This window comes from Haemaphysalis longicornis, unplaced genomic scaffold (assembly GCF_048455015.1).
Source record: "Haemaphysalis longicornis isolate Haplotype H1 unplaced genomic scaffold, Haemaphysalis longicornis Haplotype H1 scaffold_3, whole genome shotgun sequence".
NCBI classification, from domain to species: domain Eukaryota; kingdom Metazoa; phylum Arthropoda; class Arachnida; order Ixodida; family Ixodidae; genus Haemaphysalis; species Haemaphysalis longicornis.
In genome coordinates, this window is record NW_027526335.1 from 225,293,349 (window position 1) to 225,313,750 (window position 20,402).

The window sequence follows — 20,402 nt, forward strand, 5'->3', positions numbered from 1 at the left end:
TTCAAGTTTTGTGAGCCGCGGGATGACGTGCCTTCGAATATCTCTAAAAGTTCGTATGCACACGTGCTTGTGGGGTCACAAATGATCGTCGTTCAGCGGAATCAATGGGAAATTGGGTAGGCCCATTACCAATTGGTTCCTCTGTAGGACTCACACAATATGCAGTGAAGGTAAACTTTTGGCTGCGACCTGTCTGGTTGGGAGGCTACAAATGAAAAGCTGTAATTACACTGCAAACAATGGTACAATAAATGGAGAAGCCGACGTTTCACAACCAGCTTTCTTTCTCAGGGGTGACTGGGGTCAGCCTGCTGCCGCGTCCGATAGCCTTTCAACGCGTTAGGTATCTCACAAAGCCCCTCTCTGTCTAGCGCAGGCCATGCGTGTACACAAATGTGAGAGTCCCAAGGTAGCGATTAAGGTATTGTGACGTTGTGCCACCAAGTTTTCGTTCTCGACGATGGCCGTCCCGACGAAGTCGTTTCTGTGGCCGGGTGCATGGCAGTGCTATAGCTATACATGCACCATGAGCTGACATAATCTCTTTACTGCACAACAAGGAGCCACCGAAGAAGCCCCCGAGGACACAATGGCCAGTCTCATTCGCCCCAGTGTCGCCCATCTCAAGGAACAGGCTTGCTCCCTGCACCCTTCCGCGCGTCGCCGTCATACCTAAGGGCCTTAGTCATACCGATGGCGCCCCTTTCCAGGAATCGCTCCTTTTTCGCCCCGTTGGCCTCCACGGCTTCAAGCCGGGTATAATAACACTTCCGACATTGTTGGATGCAGACGTCTCCTCGCCTGCTCCCATTATAATAGGAAGGAACTTTTAATCGGCTGATGTGGCGAGAGCTGCAACAGTTGTCTATAAGCTTTCGGCGCCCACTTTGCACAGTGGAAAAGCACAAATGGCACCCCCGATATAGGAGGCTGGTTCTCCAGCAACAACCCCCCCCCACCCCCCTGGTCAATCCCCTTAGCAACGCCACTGTAAGTGCGATCGCTGATTATTTTTGAGTAGAACCAGAGTCCTTCAATACACCGAATGCAACGACGACGGGGTGATAGAGAATATCAGGAAAGGCGAATGCACATGTGCTTTAATTAAAAGGCACTTTGGTTTCTTTCCTTTTTATTTTTTTCGTGACGGTTGAGGGGCTCATTAAACGCGGAAAGTTTGGTCTCTCTCTTGGTCTGTTTGTCAGCCTGTCTTTCTGTTCTTCGATTCAGCCGCCCGGCCAAAGTTAATGCAGAGGAGAGTTCTAAACAATTAAGTCCGCTGGCAATGTCAATACTTGTGATTATTGTTGAGCCGAAAAAAAACATTAAGCATATTTGAAATAAAACACCAATACATAAAATATATTTGCATTGTTCCTTAGAAAAATTCCAAATGAGTAGTCCTTGAGAAGTTAATTATCTGTACGTATGCTGCAGAAAACATTATTAAAAAGCATTTCCAACTTCTGATAAAACAAACAATGCAAACCCGCCGCAGCCCCTGCTAACAACGAAGCCGGGACGGAAGCGTGCGGCGATAAAAAAAGAAAGAGAGAGAGTAATTTATTGCATGGAAAGAAAACACAGAGAGGTCGGCCTGATCGTATAGTCTCTGGCCTACTACTTTGTGTGGGGGTGGGCAAGGGGGAAAGAGCATAGATGGAGAGGGTGACAGGTATGACGAATATAATAGGTACATACCTTCCGTAATGCATTTCTAAAAACGCCTTGTTAAGCACTTGCGTTATAAAAAAAAAAACCAACGCATACAAATGCGGAATGCCGAGAAATTGCCCTACATCATTTAGCGGTCTAAAAAGGCACAGGTTCCTTTTCCCGCGCAGTGGCCCTCATTTCCGCAGCCTTTGTCGTAGGGGATCCGCAAAGTGTGAAAATAAAATAGTTACTCTCATTGATTTTTGAAAAAAAAAACAGCGATAATAAGTCGTCAAAACACGACCGAGGAAATACGGTGATACTGTCACTGATTTGTTATATAAAATACTTAATAAGTCGCTACAAAAAGAATAATGAACAGTTAGGTTTTATAAATGCTACAAATATCCCAGCTAATATTCAACAAATAAACGAAAGTTTTTTTTTTGGCAAGGCCGCACAACCAACTGCTGGCCTAAAATAACGCAGAACTGCGAACAAGAACATCTGTAATAATTAGGTACGAATTGCGTGCTCGCAACCACCACGTAAACAACGCGCGCAGCCTACAGCGCATGCCGGAATTCGCCTTTGTACCGAAACACCCGTGTCCCGAAAGGTCCGTGTCCCGAAACGCCCGTGTCCCGAAAGGTCTGTGCGCCGGAAAGAGCGTACCGAAACGCACTGTACCGAAACGTCCTGCACCGAAAAGACCGGAGCCGAGCGGGGCGGCTGCCGCCGGCAGCCGACCGCGGAGGCTATGGGAGCTGTAGAGGATGCCGGCCACTACGAGAGAGGGCACCACACGTTCCCACTCTCTAACCTGGCATCAGACTCCAGACAAAAAGTGCCCAGTAACATTTTTCTGCGGACCAATCACGTGGAATTTTATGGCGTCTTGAAGTTAACATACTGTAGTACTCAAATCCGGGAGAGCAATTGGATATCTGATCTTGCAGCGACACAGTGCTCGATTTAAGAGAGCCAAGTGGTCCATTTTTCAGAGACTGCCCATAGACGCCATTGACAAAAAGTTATATGCCCAGGTAACACGCATCGTTTGAGTTACATGATTGAAAATATACAGTAATGGAGAGTGAAAGCTGTTCTGCATACAACCGGGAGAGCAATTAGCTCACTGGTTTGGGTGAGGAGCTATTGATTTTTCATTTTTCGCTCCCTTCAGTTACGGAGCGTCGCGCCGCCACACGCCGACAGAAGGCGCTGCTCTCCGCGGAGGCGCTTGGGCAGGAATCCTGGGTTCGCAACGCATGGACGTGCTCTTTTCCATGGAAGAGTTAGAGGTGGCTCAGGCATCGTGCAGGCGTAGCTCATTCCCGGATCCCGATGGAATCTCCTACTCCACACTATGCCACCTTGGTCCTCAAGCACGTCAAACGCTTTTAGACATCTTTAACAATGACGTGGATGGATGGCATCGTTCCACCGGAGTGGAAAGAAGCCGCCTGGTCCCCTTACTCAAGCCTGGCAAATCTCGGCTTGACCTTCCATCATGCCATCCAATTGCCCTGGCAAGCTGCCTTTGCAAGGTCATGGAAAGAATGATAATCACGCGGCTGCAGTGGTACCTCAAATACAACAGTATATACACTCAAGTTATGGCTGGTTTTCGGCGCGGGCGTTCCTCCATAGACTGCGTGGTGGACTTGGTAATGTTTGCACAGCAAGAAACTATTAAAGTCGCAAACGCATTTCAGCAGCCCTCTTCCTTGAGGTTAAGGGCGCCTATGACAGCGTCTTGCATGGGGCTATTCTAGACACCCTGGAGCACTTCGGACTTGGTGGGTGAGTGGATAGAAAGCTTCCTGTCCGGAAGATCTTTTTATGTCTCGACGGAGGATGGCCCGACATCACAGCACTTTATTCAACGTAGTGTTCCTCAAGGTGCGGTGCTAAGTCCAACGCTTTTCAACCTAGTGATCGTCAGACTTGTGCACGCTCTACCCAAGAATGTCTGCGTCTCCATTTATGCCGACGACATTTACCTCTGGACTTCGGGGGTCAACCGACCACAGCTACGGGCACGACTTCGAAAAGCGGCCAATGTAACGCGATCTTACCTGCGACAACAAGGTGTGAGTATCTCGGGTGACAAGTGCGTGCTTGTTGCATTTACCCGGAAGCCCATGTTTCGATATTCCATCAAGATCAATGGGAGGTTGGTTCCCTACTCCAGGAATCACAAATTTCTTGGCGTCATCATCGACAGGGACATTTCCTGGAGCGCACATGTGTCTTTCCTTAAGAAGAAACTTACCACCATTGCCCACATATTCAGATTTTTTGCTGGAAAGACGTGCGGAACATCGGTAAGTGGAATGCTGCAACTGTACTCCATACTTTTTTTAGGAGCCTTGCGTTACGGCTTGCCAGCAATTTCCAACACTTGCACCACTAACGTGCGGGTAATACAGAGCGTCCAAGCACAGGCTCTGCGTGCGTGCCTTGGTTTGCCGCGTTGTGCATCAACAGTGGGCACCATTTGCACCCAATAGCAACGTTCGTGGCTACTGAAACACTAGGCCTGCACATCAGGCTCCTCATGAGGCTGCCTTCTCACCATCCGACGCAGCTTCCTCAAAATATACCCCGATCTACTTTTTTAGCCATTATCACAACGCACAGGGCTGGAATCCCTAGAAGGTACGCCCCTGCGGTAACACCGTCATCCCCGCTGTGGTGGCTGGCACAACCTGAGATTCGTTTCAGTGTTCCGGAAATTGGAAAAAAAGCCGACTTGTCACCATTGGCCCTTCAACAGCTTACGCTGCTGTTACTGCATGAACGGTATAACGACCAGAAACATGTGTACACGGATGGCTCAGTAACGTCATCCAGTTCGGCAGGTGCGTTGTTTGTGCCAGCAGATTTTGCCACAACTCGATTCCCTGTTGGCCATACCACGAGCTCGAGAGCTACAGAACATGGAGCCATTCGTAAGGCTCTTGATCATGTCATCGGAGCCACTCCTCAAAATTGGGCGATCTTCTCATATTCCAAGGCTGCCTTAAAGAGCTTACGCGCAGCCCTGCGCTACGGCCCCTTACACCAACTGGTGACAGAGATAAGAGAAAAATTCCATCAAGCCATCACAGTCGGGCATGACGTAATATTCCAGTGGCTTCCAGGTCACTGCGGAGTCATCGTTAACGTGTTGGCGGTTGAAGCTGCCCGTACAGGCCATGAGAGCGACCGCACCATTCTTCTTCCGCTTGCAAGGACCGATGCCGCCAGGACACTTCGCTTCTTTGCACGCAGGATTACCATGCAGCAATGGAACACACCGGACTTCTCGAATCCCCGTCTGTATATTCAGGATCCTCTTCTTCAGCGACGTATTCCGTATGGGTTGTCTCGACCCCAGTTAACTTTACTTTGTAGACTGTGGTTGGGAGTGGCCTTCACGAAAGCCTACTCCTTCCTCATCGGGATGGCCAGCAGCGCCCACTGTGACGCCTGTGGGGCGGAAGAGACTATAGAACATGTGCTGTGTCGCTGCCCCGAATACTCGTCCGAGAGGAGCGTGCTTGCCACCGCGCTCAGCCGATTGGACAATCGGCAATTTACAGTGGAAACTATTCTAAGTCATCGGTCTTTACCACCGACCTCGCAGTAGGTGACGAAAGCCCTCTTACGTTTTCTGAGTGAAACGAACTTGCGTGAAAGACTATAGTGCCCGAAACGGGACTAGAGCACGCGCTTTCCCACTCCTATCTCTTCATCTTCTCCCGCCCTTTTATTCCCTGAGCCCATTCCCCCAGTGCCGGGTAGCAAACCGGGCTCTACACCTGGTTAGCCTCCCGGCCTTTCCTTTAATCTTCTTCTTCTTCCGATCAAATAAACATTTTATTTTTTTATGTAGTCTTTCATTCGAACCACGAGCTAGGTAACAGTACACATAAGTTAAGTATTCGTAATACAAATTGAGTATTCATGAATACAGATTGAGTACTCATGAGTACGAATACTCGTGATTACAAGTGAGTTTGAGTACAAGTGAGGACGATTACAAATGAGTATGTGATGAGTGAGCACAAGCGATTTTGAGGAATAGTCGTCCACCGGTGGATCAAATAAAGTCTTTTCACTCACTCACTCACTCACTAGCTCACTCACTCACTCACTCAATCACTCACCTTTTTGAGTCTGTGTTTGATTGAGTACAGCGTGAATTAAAAAAATTGTGATTAAGTTTGGCTGAGTTGTTTCTGTTTTGCCGACCTATTCCTTGAAGCACTCGCGTTAAAATGATCGCAGTGTGCGTTGCGTGTTAAGGGTGGTCAGGCATGCCGTTGTGGTCGTCATCGTGCGGGATGCTGTTTCTGGAGGTTTAGGCTTTCAAATCGGCGACTTTATTTGTGCCCGGGCGTTGTCTCCTGGTGACTTGTGCACCGGTTCAATGATTGGCCTCGGTCCGATTGCATGAGGCGTACCTAGCAACTGCTACGAAATGTCGCGAATACGACAAAAAATAAGCCTTGAGGGGCAGAAACTGGGCAAATGTGCAGAGCAAAGTGGCACAACCAGTAATGGCGGAACGTTTACACAGGCGCTCTGCATTATTTTCTGGCTCTGTCTCCGAGGTGGGGTCCGTGGCCCATACCCTCAAGGACCCTTTACACAGGTCCAGAGTTATGCTATGTTCACACTACCGACGTAACAGCGGTATCGCGCGCTATGGGAGTAAAAATACGGCATTTCACGCAGTTCGTTTGGCTAACACGTCAAATGACGTCATTGTTTAAAGATATTACGACAGTTGCGACAAAAGTTGCGACAATGAGGATTTTGATCGGGTTTTTTACTTATTGTTGTTTTCTTTATTGGAGCAGGTCCACGATTTTTATAGTAACTGCCCTACCGGCCAAATTATTAATGATTAGCTTTCAAAGCCCGCGCCTATACATTCGTCAGTAAAGCAAGGTTTTCCGCCATTGCCTTTATTTTTTGCACTGTACTTGGAGCCTTTATCCGCAGTATACACCAATACCGTAGCATACGGGGTTTCAATATGCTCAGAACCGAACTAAAACTACTGGTGCAGGCCTTTGGCCTTTTTCAGTACATTTAAAGCGAATATTCATGAAGTTATCTAGATGGCAAACAAATTCGGGTTGCTTTCTGGGGCTAAAGTCAACCGTTTCGAGAGCTGTCGACTTTGATTCGGCTTACGGGCACACAACACCAACCGAGTATGCCGCTATCCAATGGTCCTGTGTAGCCCTAAATATCTCGAAAATCCGCTGGACTTTTACCGAGAGAGAGAGAGAGAGAGAGAGAGAGAGAGAGAGAGAGAGAAAACTTTTATTGCCGCACACATATGCTCATGATTGGCAGGGGCGCACTCAGCCCTCGTAGTTTTTTACAAGATTTCGTTCCGCATAGCCTGTAAATTTTTGGAAGGGCCGAGGTATGTAGGTATCCTCTTGGCACCAGATTTGAGTGTGGCATTTCCGAGCGTTGTCAGCGCCGAACAAAGTTGTCGTTACTTTTTTTTTTTTGCATAGAATATGAACACTTGGGGGATTATTGGGCCGGAATTAGGAGCATTGAGGGCAAACGGGTACGTTCACAAACCTCGCAACACGAAGAATTTGAAATGTAAAAGTTGTACAATAATGCGTACTGCTTGACTTCTGAACGCGTTGCACGTGACCAGAACAGGTGCACACCAGCCGCGCGGGTCGGTGATTCTAGGGAAGCTGTGGCGTGTGCCAGTCTACTTGCTGGAGTTATTCGCGCCGTAAGACAAAAAAACATACGCTTACAGAAAACAAGGCTGTCGAATTAATTTACACCAGGTTGCAAAGGGAAGAAAACAAAGAAAGTGGCGCAGATTTGGTGCTGCAGCAAACAAGTTGTTAATACATATCGCGAGCATTTCGGCTTCAGAGCAAGTAAGCAGATTTAGGTTCCCAGAGGAATGTTGTTTTGTGGTAACAAGTAATAAACACGTTCAGACGATTTAGAGGTGATTTGCGATAAAGCAAACCAAGAATATCACGAGCCGCCAGAGCTCGATGAGCTCCAAGGCCAACAGTACAAAATGTGCAAATTGATGTCACGCGAACAATGAGAACGCGACAAAATTGAACCGAATCAAGGAAGCACGCAGTGCGTTTGTAACGGGAGAACCAAGAGGTAAGGGGAACAGTGTGAGAGGTGAGAGACGGAGAGAGGAAAGGGCTTACTTGAACGGGTGACAGAAAATATCATGTTTCTACGGAAGTTCCAGCGAAGCTTGCGGATACGCAGCCCATTAAGTTGTGTCTCAGGAATTTCACCAGAAACCCAAGCGACGCGATAGACTATTTCCTAAAGCTTCAGCACTGGTCTTGCTGCAACAGTTAGCCGAAGCATAAATTCCTATCACTATATCAGCCTGTTCTTTTTCATTCAGAACGCGACGAAAGACCATTCTACAATGCATAGGAGCCATGGTCGGCACTGCAGAGTGCACCGTTGGCACAGTGTCACCCTTTTTTCTTCCACACTCTAAGCAAAAAGGACTAAAAGTTCGTCTTTTCGGGGACTAACGGCCTCTGCCACAATCCTTAGTCCCTTTGGGCACTAACTGCGAGGGGACGAACGGTTAGTCCCCCACCCGGATGGTCCGTTCCGATACTCCCCAAGGACGAACTGCGTAGAGGCAGGAAAAAGAAAATACTCCGGCACCGGGATCGAACGCCTGACGCCCGGAAATATACACAAGGAACCCGACGCGCTGTCCGCTGGACCACGCCGCCGGGTGGTAGCTGCCGTAGATAATATTCAAGTGTACAGCGTGTAGTTCTGTGCATAACGCAACAGATCCATTGCAACTGGTGCCCGAATTTCTATCTGTGCAAGCGAACGTGACCGCGATTTGCGCCTTGCGCTTAGCGCTTTGCTAGGTTTAGGGACTATTGCTCAGTTCGATTCGAAGTAGAGCCTCACAACCATAGTTTTTTCGTAAATAACAATCAACTCGTCGTCGCCTAGTTGAGATAGGTAGCTGGGCTATCGGACGACTCATTTGTTTCCGCACAAATTAGCGCAAGCTAAGTGCTTTCTTAATGTTCGATACGTATGTTAAGTGCTCTATGTAAAGTATGTGAAAGGTGTCGTCTGAGTGAGTGTCAGAATAAGGAAACATGCAATATTTTCCTGCATCGGCGAAAGCGAATTCGGTGTTGCTTAGCCTGAATGCTTCAAATTCGCGTCGCTAGACGATTGCGACTGGGAAATGCAAGCGGGTTTTACAGCAGTTGCAGCATTGTCATAACTTTGGTGCCCAAGGCAATTATGTACCGAGTGTAAAAGATAACTTCAAGACGCTTACCTGTAGCGAGCATTTTTGTTTTGCAGTTGTCATCAGCAACATGCGTTTTTTCTCGTCTGTTAAACATATACATATTCATTACGCTCAGGAATCCACTTTTGCTATTGTCACTAATTTTTGCGTTACTGTTAAGGCACTTGAAAGCTTTCATTGGCCGTTATTACCTCGTACGAATCGTATGCAACACAGCGTATCAACATAACCTCACCGAGAAGCGTATGACAAACGCGCTTCGCCGCTCCTTGCCATTACCCGCCGCTCTACTAACCCTAGGCGATTTTCTTTTAACTAACATCAATATTTTCTCCCGTGGCACCATCTAAAGCACCAAGTGACTGCAATGGCTTGTGTTTTGGAAATATAAAACTGTTCGCAGACATATGCGCGAAAGGGCAACGACGACGCCATTAGGGGATTAACGACGCAGCAAAGAGACTAACTGCATGCGTTTCGTCTTCCCGTTACTCCTTATAGATTGGCGGCGACGAACAGTTAGTCCGAATTTATGCACACGGCACGAAGATGAACGGTCCCCGCGAAGACTAACGGCTGTATTTTAGTCCCTATTTTAGTCCTTTTTGCTTAAGAGTGCATAAGAAATGTCCCCCATGAGCGTGTTATCTCTCCCGTGCTGCTGCGGCAGAAACTGGCCGTGCGTGCCTCGTACCGGGCGCGCTTCTTCGAGAGCGCCGTGCTGTCGCAGCTGCTGGCGCACGTGACGGAGATGCTGGAGTCCCTGAGCAGCGTGCGAGCCTACGGCGTGGTGGGGCGCGCCTGCGACCGCTTTTGCCGCCTGGCGGACGCCAACACGCGTGGCTACACAGCCTTCTGCGACATGTACAAGTTCACCCGCTTCGTCACCTCGGCCTGCAGCCTCGTGCTCGTGCTCGCCGCCCTGCTACTCAACGTGGTGCTCGTGGACCGCTGGGACGCCAGCCGCGTTGGCCTCGCCATGAGCGCCGCCTCCACGGTAAGCAGGGCGCTGGGATCGCTGCACGGCGGTCTCATCGCGGTCACTTCCGTTCACCAAAACCTGCACCGATACACTGCTTGCAGTTCCCAGCCGAAAATGTTTCTCTTGTGGCGCTTGTTTCTTGATAGCAAATAAGTGATGTACCTGATTTCAGGAATAGGTACGTACAAATATGGCATTTTGTGGTCTTACAAAAATGTTCGCGCAAACCCAGACAGCGTATCAAATTGTAAATCAATCGACTGAAATAAATCGCGCCGCGGCCATTCTAGCATTGAACTCGCTAGTGATTATCGTGCGAGGTGTACGAGGACGTTTGCCTCTGATTCAAATCTGCGCGCTGTAGGCAGCATGTCTCTACCAAGATGAGCAATGTATGCACACAAGCGAATTATTGCAGCGTAATAAGCAACGGTGAAGTGCACTCAAGACACATGTGGAGGAGGGGGAGCCGATAAGAATAGAACATGACACGAGAGACGAGGCTAGCGCGCCTCTTCTTGTCCGTCACGCCCGTTGTGTCGTTTTAGGTGCGCTCTTTGTAGTGGTTCATCTAAACTAAAGCTCAATGTAAGAAAAAAAGCACTGCTCAAAGCACAAAACAGCAGTGTTAACCCGTGGACATTACTTGCTATTGTAAGCGCAGTTGACGCCTGCAAGGGCTGGAAATGGAAGAGGAGAAAACTCGCAGTCCTCAGACGGCTTCCGCCCACATCGCGGTTTGTAAAGCAACGCTGCTTATACAAAATTTTCAGAGCGCGAAAAAATGGCTGACGACTACTACACTCCTTAAAGCGAAATTTGCCCGCAGCGCGAACTCCAGTCTTCTTGGTCACGCCACATAGCTGCTGCATCTCAGGAAGTGATCGCGTGATGAGCGAATGCACGGCGCCGCGCAGCGGGTCCTCGCCGCCGAGCATGTTGTTGTAAATCGTGTTTGAACTTCCCGCGCAATTGTCAGCGATGGTAAGCCTCTGCGTCGGCGGCGTGAACTGCGTGTCAGGAGGTGATCGCAATCTGCGTCTTGAGAAGGGACCGAAAACTGCGTCTCAGAGAGTGAACGCGTCATCGTGGAGCGCACGACGGCACGCGCCACACTGGCTCCATCTCGCAGCGCGCCGCCACCGCCCAGCATGTCTCACTGCAGCCCCCTCGCACTTTCGCCACACGTCGCCGCCGAGGATCGTCCCGCACCGCCTCGGCATACCACTCTCCCCCTCACACTTTTCTCCCTCGTTTTCGTCGTCTTCGGTACTCCCTTGGTTCGCCCGGTACCGACGCCAGCGCCACCGTCAAACCACAATAGCGGGCGCCAGAGTGCTGCGCACTAAAAGAGACGGCTTGTGAGCCACGCGTTGCCTGCGGGATGCACAGCGTAAGGCACCCATTGTCTTTCGTAGCCTAATCTCTCTGCCTGCAGACGTGCTTTTGTTCTGTCATGTATGTCGCTGTTGTAGTCTGATCCGCTTATTGAGGCGGCGCTACGCATTCATCTTTGTGTTTCCAAACAAACCAAAGGCCACGAATGCGCCCGAGAGGTGAAAAACTGTTTTGTACGGCACTGACTCGGGGTAAATGTATCAGGCCAGCATTTAAACCGAATTAATTCCAATTACCGTTTCATGTTTTCATTCGCATTTTAACGTTTACTGATTACTTCATAGCTCTCTTGGAATTAAAAAGGGATCTTGGTATTCGGCAATCACACATGAGGAGTGTAGAACAAAAGGACTCCTCTTGTGTTCGTGGTATTTTGTGACCCGTATTTTACGTGGAAGGGAAAAGGCTTCGGCGTGTTGTCCAGAGTCACGCAGAAAACACAGCGCACTAACAACACAGGACGAAGCGACGACGGGACCAGCCTTAACTTTCAACAATTGGTTTATTGCACACACTCCGCATCCCAGCTCTCTCTTACCATTCTCACCTCTTGCTAGCCACATGTGTTCCTAAGCGGTGGTTCTGATTTAAACCAACAGTTGAAAGTTAGTGCTTGTTCCATCTTCTTATCGTCCTGTGCTGTAGGCGAGATCGGCTTGTTTGGTTGGGGTGTCAGCGTATATCTTTGTTTCTCCATTGGCCTGACAGGTTTCCCACCTTCCAGTGGTGGTTGAATAGCTGGATGGATACTTGTGTCTCATGATCGAGGTTACGCAGATTCCCTCCATCAATGTTCTCTCCATCTTCCTTTGATGACAGAGTGTGCTTTGGTTGTCCTTAAATAGATAACTAAAGCTGGAATCACTCCGTAGAAGACCTTCCCTTATACCTATGGGTGCAAATGAGCATGCCAGACAATTTGGAAACGGTCAGACGACAAAGCTCAGGGAACAAGGGTGTGTGCCGCGTACAAAAAAAGGTGTTGAATATGTCCGTGCAAACACTTAGCTGCTCAGGACACTGACAATCGGAGTGGTCGCGTAGCCGATTGCAACTGCAGTCTCATAGTTGCGCTTTAGGGAAACTGCGCATGAATATGTTTCACTATACTCGTGCATCAAGACAAAATATTTAAGGGAATTCGAAGCCTAAACGACGCTTACGGGGACTTGAAGCGATGGAACTTGTTCAATAGCCCTTACAGAGGATTTTGCGTCTTTAAAAACTTGTCCTCTGAAAAAGTTCTGCATTGGGGTCATCTGCATTTACATTCCTGGTTTTACTGGTTTTATTTCTAGTGACAAGCGCTTAGGCAGGTCCCAGTGGTTTCGCTAAGGGGGGGCCGGGGTGGGGTCCCTGGGCTCCGAGTACCAGCCCCTTGGTAAAAGGCGGGGTGTGCCACATGTGCCCCTACAAGGTGTAATGCCGACGTCGAAAACTAGCAGACGAGTGTAACGAGAGCACAGCTTTAACCTGTTCAATTTACGTCCCCACCAGTCTATTCAAATTTGTTTCATGGTACAATGGAAGAAAGCCAGTAGACTTTCGGCATTTAGGAATGTCGCGGTAGTAGAGGATTGGCGCGGCTTGATGCGTTAATTGGCTGCAGGGTGAGTGGAGGCGAACAAGGAACGATTCCTATAGAGGGGGTGCCGTCGGTATGACTGCGGCGCTCGGAGGGGTGTAGCGAGCGAGCTTGTTTTAGGGGCGAAGCTCCTTAAGGCGTGCGTCTGTCCATCCTCGACGTATGTATGTAGCCACCTCTAGTTTAGTTCTTGGATTGTTTACTAGATGGCGTGGCTACCTCTAGTTTAGTTCTTGGATTGTTTACTAGATGGCGGTACTTGTATATGATGAAAAGATGCGCTTGGATTGTTTACTAGATGGCGTGGCTACCTCTAGTTTAGTTCTTGGATTGTTTACTAGATGGCGGGGAGCGTTGTAATAAAATCCGTTCGCTGTTGGCGCGCGCTCGGAGTCGCCCGATGGATAAGGCTGCAGATGTGCGAGCCCGCGAGGCAGAAGCGCTCCGTGAAGCTGCGCGACGCCGCCGCCAAGATCCTGCCGTACGAGAGCGGGAGGCCGAAGCGTGTCGTCTGGCTGCGCGACGACGCCGCCAAGATCCCAGCGTTCGAGAACGAGAGGCCCAAGCGTCACGGCAACGGCGCGAGGACCCTGCCGTACGTGAAGCGGCACGGTTGCGGCGCGAAGAGGATCTCCAAAACGTCAGAGAACGGGAAGCGGCGAGAAAGCGCGCGTATCGGCAGGCAGACCCCGATACAGTGAGAGCTCGTGAGGCGTCTGCAAAACGCATCAGGCGAGCTCAGCCCCAAGGTGCCGACGCGCGGTTTAAGCGAGACTTTCTAGACGTTACGTTCGGACACAGATGTAGTGGGCGAACTTTCACTGAAGAGTCACGGTTTTACCGATGATTTCCCCTCAGGAGCTTCGCCCACTCATCATCATTCACCCCGTGGATATGCTGTGAATTTTTTTCAATGGGATAACAGGGTGCTAACAAAGCCCCTTAATTCATCACGTCCAGGACCACTGTTGGGGCGGCGGACGAGAGCAGTACGGGGGGGGGGTGAAGGGGGGAGGCATCAAAGCCAACGATACTTCGGTCATGTGTCCTCGACGGTTTTCCACAGGGCTTTTTTTTATACGCGCATGAGATCTTGTGTACTAGCTCATGGTGAATGTTTAGCATTTTCTGCAGTCTTCGCGGTGGCGACTCGGAGACCGTGTACCCCGCTCCCCTTGTCATATTTTCAGAAGGAAACGAAGACTTGAAAAAAAGAAATGGGGAAGATTGAATCTTGAGGGAGCGGGTACTGAGAAATAAAATGAAATAAAAGTAAGTGTAAAACATGCAATGAAGGTTGGTGTGGAGGAGCTGACGGTACAAATTAAGCCTATGTTGGGAGGAGGGGCGCGAGTAGAAGAGGGTGGGGGGGGAGCTCAGGTGTCCAACAATGGGCGAAACAAATGGGTCGTCGCGATTTCCCTTGGTTGCACCGGAATTCCTTCAGGGCTTGCACTAACCAACCAATTCGCGGTCCAAGCAATCGCGAAAAATCTGAATTCGGGTGTACATAGCTCATATTTTTTAAGTCGTTGACTTTCCTGCATCGTGTCCAGCCACGCAGCCAGCACATGGCGATCGTACGAAGATGGCGATATATGGAAGGGGCGTATCTCAAGCAACCCCGTGTAATTAAACTAAAAGAACAACGGAGGAGTAGCTTGTCGAACAAATTATGTAAGAAATAGAACAGTTATTTAGCTATTTTATTTACCTAACTGTTAATCAGGTAAGTCTACGTTTTTTTATTCTCCTGTAAGTTAAAAGCAATATAAATGAGTATGTGCTTTGCGCACGTAAATAAAGCGGACAGTCTTGTGTTCATTTTCTTTCTATTTTGTCATGGTTTTCGTGTGGGCGTCCCACGTAGTTCTAAGTAAAGAAATATTTGAACCGGATGACCTAAATATTTCGCTTTGGTTGGTTCATCTTTCAAGGTGGAGGATGAGCAAAAAAGGACAGGGCAACGAAATTAACTGCATAACAAAAAGATAAGCACCAGGTATGTCACCCACTTTCTATCATTAGGCATTCGATCCGCTCAGTGCTTTCATCCCGGAAGATGGTCGGGGACTGCGCGATAATGGCGTTTGGAGAGAGGGGCAGTTTCTGTGCTAGTGAAAGCGTTCTGCTGAGTGCTTTGTAAACATTGCAACAAATAACAGGACGCCCGGTGTCGTATACAAGATTTTTGAGCTGAGTGCCCCTCCCCATGCATCGGGGAGAGGAAAAATCTACTGGAACGTGTCAGGCAGCGCAACAACGACGCCCCGGCTGCAAAGCTATCGCCCAGTACTGCGAAACATCAGACCGCAAAATAAACTTCGGTGAAGCATTCCCGAAGCGTCACCAACTGGAGAAAAAGATGCCAAGAATATTAACCCTTCCCTCCGAACCATCCCACTTTTGTACACGCGAGCACCAAGCTCCATAGCGAGGCGCTTTTGTGAGTGACCGGCGCTACAACTTGACTTCAGTCACCCCTGAAGAGGGCATCGAGATGGTTCTCAAACGTGTTCTTGGTTGGAGAGGGCAATATTATTTCCTCAGCTACTGGGAAAAGGTTGATTCATCTAGGATTCGTCTTGAGCTAGTCGACTGCACAACGACATCAATGAAATCGTTGTCACCAACATATCGGGATGGGCGCGACCGAACGGCTGTGAGCCAGCGCGCTGCGCCGATACACTCAGGCCCGTACGAATCTGATATTTTACTCAAGAGTTCCTTCTTTATCAATTTATAAACCTCCTTTGATTCGAATTTCCTCCATTGGCGGGTGGCTGCTTCACTGGTAACCCAGAACCTCACATTTTATACTGTGTTAATTTTCCAAAGGCGCCAATGACAATTAACGTATTTGCAAATGTGTGATGAAATGTTTTTACAACGTACCAAAGGAAACGACGACATCGTCACCGACGAACATCCACACGACCAGCCGTGCAGCGATCGCGTAGACGACTCGTGTACGGCGAGTCGTCTCTTTCCCCGCTAAATGTCCCCTTTCTATCTGCTTCCATTGTCAGTAACAAGATAACCATTGAAACAAAGAGACCCGACAATGCATCTCTTTCAAACGTACTGAAATGCTCACCTGGAGAAATTTCCAGCATGCAGTTGCTGCCACAGAGGCTGCCTTTAGTGACAAACGGGAAGGCGCAGGAGGTTTTTCCGAATTTCTGCGGCGGTCATTTTCTTTCACATTTTATACCACTTTTCCTGCATAATATTTGGAAATAGCTTTTTTTAAGCCAGTCCGACTTTTATTTGCTGGGACAATTCTATTTCCCCTCCAGCCTCCTTTCCCCAGGCTCCGGCAGTGGTCTTTCAAAAAGCTTCATTTGTTTGTTTGTTTCTTTGTTTATTTAGGCAGAATACAAGTACACCGTGCAAGGTAGAATAATTTGTGTGTTTCTAGATACACGAAAATTGATGTCTTGCATGTGTTGCCTTTAAACAGCCCTATCATTGCTGGTCACCCTCCTCCAGACCCGCGTGACGTATGCACGATTTAGTTGGCACAGAGAGCTGCAAAGCTTTCTGAACGCCTCTGGCGGCCACCTTAGTGTCGTCTTCTGACGAGACCTGAGACTCTCTCACGCCTATAGTTCTCTTGCAAGCATACATGCGCTTGGTATCGACTGTTTGAGATGTGGTACTCTCACGCTGCCGCGTATCAGCCTTCACTTTTCCCCTGTCCCACTTTGGTTTGGTGCATTACACCCTGTACTGCCTCACGTAGCTCTTGGCCACTTCTTTCTTTGCTACTAACGGTGTTTTCGTGCTCACGGGTGACACACCACGATGCTCCCTACTGCTAGGATTTTTATCGATGCCTAATTCACTGAAGAAGTCGGTGTTGTGTATTTGAGATCTGCCCCCGAGTCGTCGCCTGGGGTTCTCTAAACCAAGCTCGTGTAGCTATTATGGTTTACGTAGTTTTCCTAAATACAACCGCAGCTCCTTAGGCTTACTTTTCTGATATATTGCCAGTTCTTTATAAATAACTACGCATCAATTATCTTGTGGCTTCTTTTCGCATCACATGTTGCATATTATTCATTCTTGCATTGCCATTGCCCGCCTTCAGTATTCGTGAAAAGTTTTTTTTTTTACATTGGTATCTTTAAATTAAAGATACAATATTTGTCGAGACCAATCGCTCTTGTCGCGCGATGAGAGCGATGCCGAGTGACAAGAGCGACAGAAATCGCTTTTGGTAGCTTCAGTCACAAGTGTGAACCAGACTTGATGTGGTAACAATGGATGACATTAATGTTATTAATAATAGCAATAACACTAGTTTCATTATTAATAATTGTTTTGTATATGTAAGGGGGTGACAAATTTTCTGGGCCCCGGGTGCAAGTTTACCTATCAACGCCACTGACAGGTCCGTCAATATCATTTTCCCCTTCACGATTTGGGACGAGCCCAAATCACTGGTCGAACAAATGTAGGACGTTGCGATAGTTGCTTTCATGCATGTGGCATCTTTCGGGGTGATTAAGGAATTGTTGCGGCCGCAAGCGTTAATAATGACGAGAGAGAGAGAAAGAGAATAAACTTTATTGAGAAAAAAAATAAAATTGCGTCTTCGTGGTGGCTTGCTTAGTCCCGGACACCTTAACCTTGGGCGGCGTCCTCAGCCCTCTCAACCAGCTGACGCTGACCCTCGAGGGTGAAGTTTGGCTCTCTCTCAAAGCTGATTCGCGGGATAGGGGTGGAGGCGGGGAAGTGGGGCTTGGTCGCAACCTCCTACAGTATGGTGGAGTGTCCCGGGGGCCTCGCAGAAGCGGCATTGCTGGGGGAAACGGGGGGGGGGGGGGGGGGGGGGATGCTACGTGCCCATACAGGTGAGCTTTGTTTTACACTGTGGTGTCCCTTTAGAGCTTCCACGGCGGCAATAGGGGAACGGATACCTGTTGTAGGAATATTTCGCATGCAGTACTGCTAATGTTACCAAGAGTGCCTCTCCGTGCACGTGAGCCGTTCGGGTGACAGTGTGTCCGCGTGGTCTGCACTGCTGCAGGTGCCGGTGGCCATGATGTACCTGTGCGTGCTGCTGTTCAACATACTGCAGATGGTGGTCAGCTTCGAGCGCTGCCTCGAGTACTCGCAACTTCCAGAAGAGGTGACTCACTGCCAGGGCCAGGTTTCGAGCCTAAGCCTGTTATCTCGGTTCAGGTTTAGCGTGAGAGGCAATTTTAGCTGCCGTAAGTTGTAAAATGTGATCGCTGTTCCCCCACCAGCTCGAATACGCACCTTTCGTTCCCCACCGGCGCTTCTCCGGTGCCCAATCCGCGCGTGCCGTGTGGCAAAGGAGAGGCAACTGCGCACGTTGGTTCCAGCAACGCTCTTTTCAAATATGGACTCTGAACTGCAAGCTCGCAAGGAGCGAGAGTGTATATAGTTGAAACAAAATCGTGTTTATGGCGCGCTTGCTGAGGCGTTGGAGCCCTCTCCTGCGTTGAGCCGGATTTAAGCAATTAAATAAGAGACATGCTGGCCGTACGTTGTCTTCGTGTCACACGCCGCAGCGTGCTAAGAAATAGGCTTTACAGGACAAAACCTGGCGTTTGAAAGCAATTTTCAGACGGAATTTAACAAGTGTGGGTTAATAATTCAATAAATCCTGATTATTCGTGTATTTTAAAATAGTTTAAATCGTGGTAGTTTATTTTGAACCGGTTTTATTCATTATACACTTGTTTTTTACCATTGTTGCACAACCTGATTTACCGTGACGACAGGAGACGCCGACAGCCCCAGCCCCTAAGGTGCTTCGCCTCTAAACGAAGTATTAAACGTTGCATTTATGCAATACCAGAGCTGCACCAGTATGCTATCATTCACGCACCGGAAACGCAAAGGCATCGGAAATGCCGAAGGACTTGAGTCCGGCGCGCAATAATTTAGTGAAGTAGAAAAAAAAACATAGTTTTCGGACTGTCATTTGCCGTTGCGGGAGCTTACATTGAACCATGCAGCGGGGCTCAAATTGCTACGTAACATCGCCAGCATTTATGATTTACGGAACGTAGAAACGTCGGAGCGTTCAGTTCCGCCTACGGCTAATAAAAAGCGAAGTTTTGCGCATAATGTAACAATATTCGAACGAATGTCCAAAACCTCTTTAGTTTGGCGTTGCTGTGGCTCCTAAATTGTGCATATGCCTTAAACTAGCGTGGAATTGTGCCTACTTTACCTTTCTCACACTACCTTCGCTTAAATGCACACAACTCAAGGCATTCTCTTGTACTATAACGCAGACCTAAGTACAGGGGAAAACACGCATTAAATGAAGCCGTAGTTGCAGCTGTGTGTTTTGCCCGAAACACTTAGTGGGGTGGAACTGTAGAGATCGCTAAAGTGGCGCGACCATTTTTGACGACTGTTTGAAAGTGGCTGCGAATAAATTCTGCCCTTTCCAAAATGGGATTAAGCTCTGTGCTTCCATTATGGGAGATCACATTTATTTATTCAGGTACACCTAAAGGCCCTCCGCATGAGGGTATTACATAGAGGGGGCGGGGGGCATTCGCATACATCAAACAAACAAAACATGAATGGGTGTTAACAAAATCACAAATTATAAATATAGAAAAAGAAAAACACAAGCAATAATAGCTTCTCAAGCACATAACTACATGACACACAACTACAAAATCACAATACTACAAAAAGGAAAAAGGAAAGCATATGAAAGCAAGCAAAATTATGTCTCGAAAAACAAACCGCGCTAATTAACGGGGACAAGAACATATGAAGACGGCACAAGTGCTTGTGCCGTCTTCATGTGTTCTTGTCCCCGTTAATTTGCGCGCAATTTGTTTTTCGAGATGCATCATTACCAACTCGCCCAACTCTCAACCCTTTTACTTTTTGACGATTAGGTCGCTTCATTCGTTATGAAGTCTCGAAATTTTGTTATGTTAGCTTCAGTGGCAATGTGGTGTGGTAGGTTATTCTATTCTACTATTGTGCGTAGAATGAATGACTGGGAAAACGCAAATGAATGGTAAGTGATATGCTTACCTTGCAAGAATGATCGCGCCGTGGAAATGTAACAGCGGGTGAGTGAAAGAAGCCGTCGTGGAGGCGCTCATGGTGATACAATTTATGAAAAATCTTCAGCGAGCACGTGGGGCTGCGAAGCGGTAATGAAACCAACTGGGCCCGATTTTTTAGGGAAGTGACGCTTGCGTATGGTGAATACTCTTTGCGGCCCCCTGTTTTCTCTTCTTCGCAGCATGACGTAGCCCTGGAGTGGACCGCAGAGAAGAAAGCGTCGGTGGTGAGTCTGCTACGCGACTGGCCGACAGAGGGCGGCCTCACGTTCGAGGACTACTCGGCGTCCTACCGGCCGGGTGTCCTGCCCGACGTGCTCAGCTGCGTGTCCTTCCACGTGCGACCCCTGGAAAAGGTGTGCCGCCATTGCCCTCATCGTAAACGGCCTGCAC

The 20,402-nt window shown here is 48.6% G+C and overlaps 1 protein-coding gene across 4 annotated transcripts in view; it reads left to right on the forward strand.

Moving 5' to 3' along the window:
• Positions 1 to 20,402, forward strand: part of LOC144176019 (multidrug resistance protein mrp-7-like) — a 367,249-nt gene that overhangs the window by 332,717 nt on the left and 14,130 nt on the right. For all 4 annotated transcript variants that reach the window (XM_077705122.1, XM_077705124.1, XM_077705123.1 and 1 more), the window contains 3 exons: positions 9,642 to 9,968; positions 17,972 to 18,073; positions 20,192 to 20,365. In XM_077705122.1, coding sequence (XP_077561248.1) covers positions 9,642 to 9,968; positions 17,972 to 18,073; positions 20,192 to 20,365 — 603 coding nt within the window. The remainder of the gene's footprint in view (positions 1 to 9,641; positions 9,969 to 17,971; positions 18,074 to 20,191; positions 20,366 to 20,402) is intronic.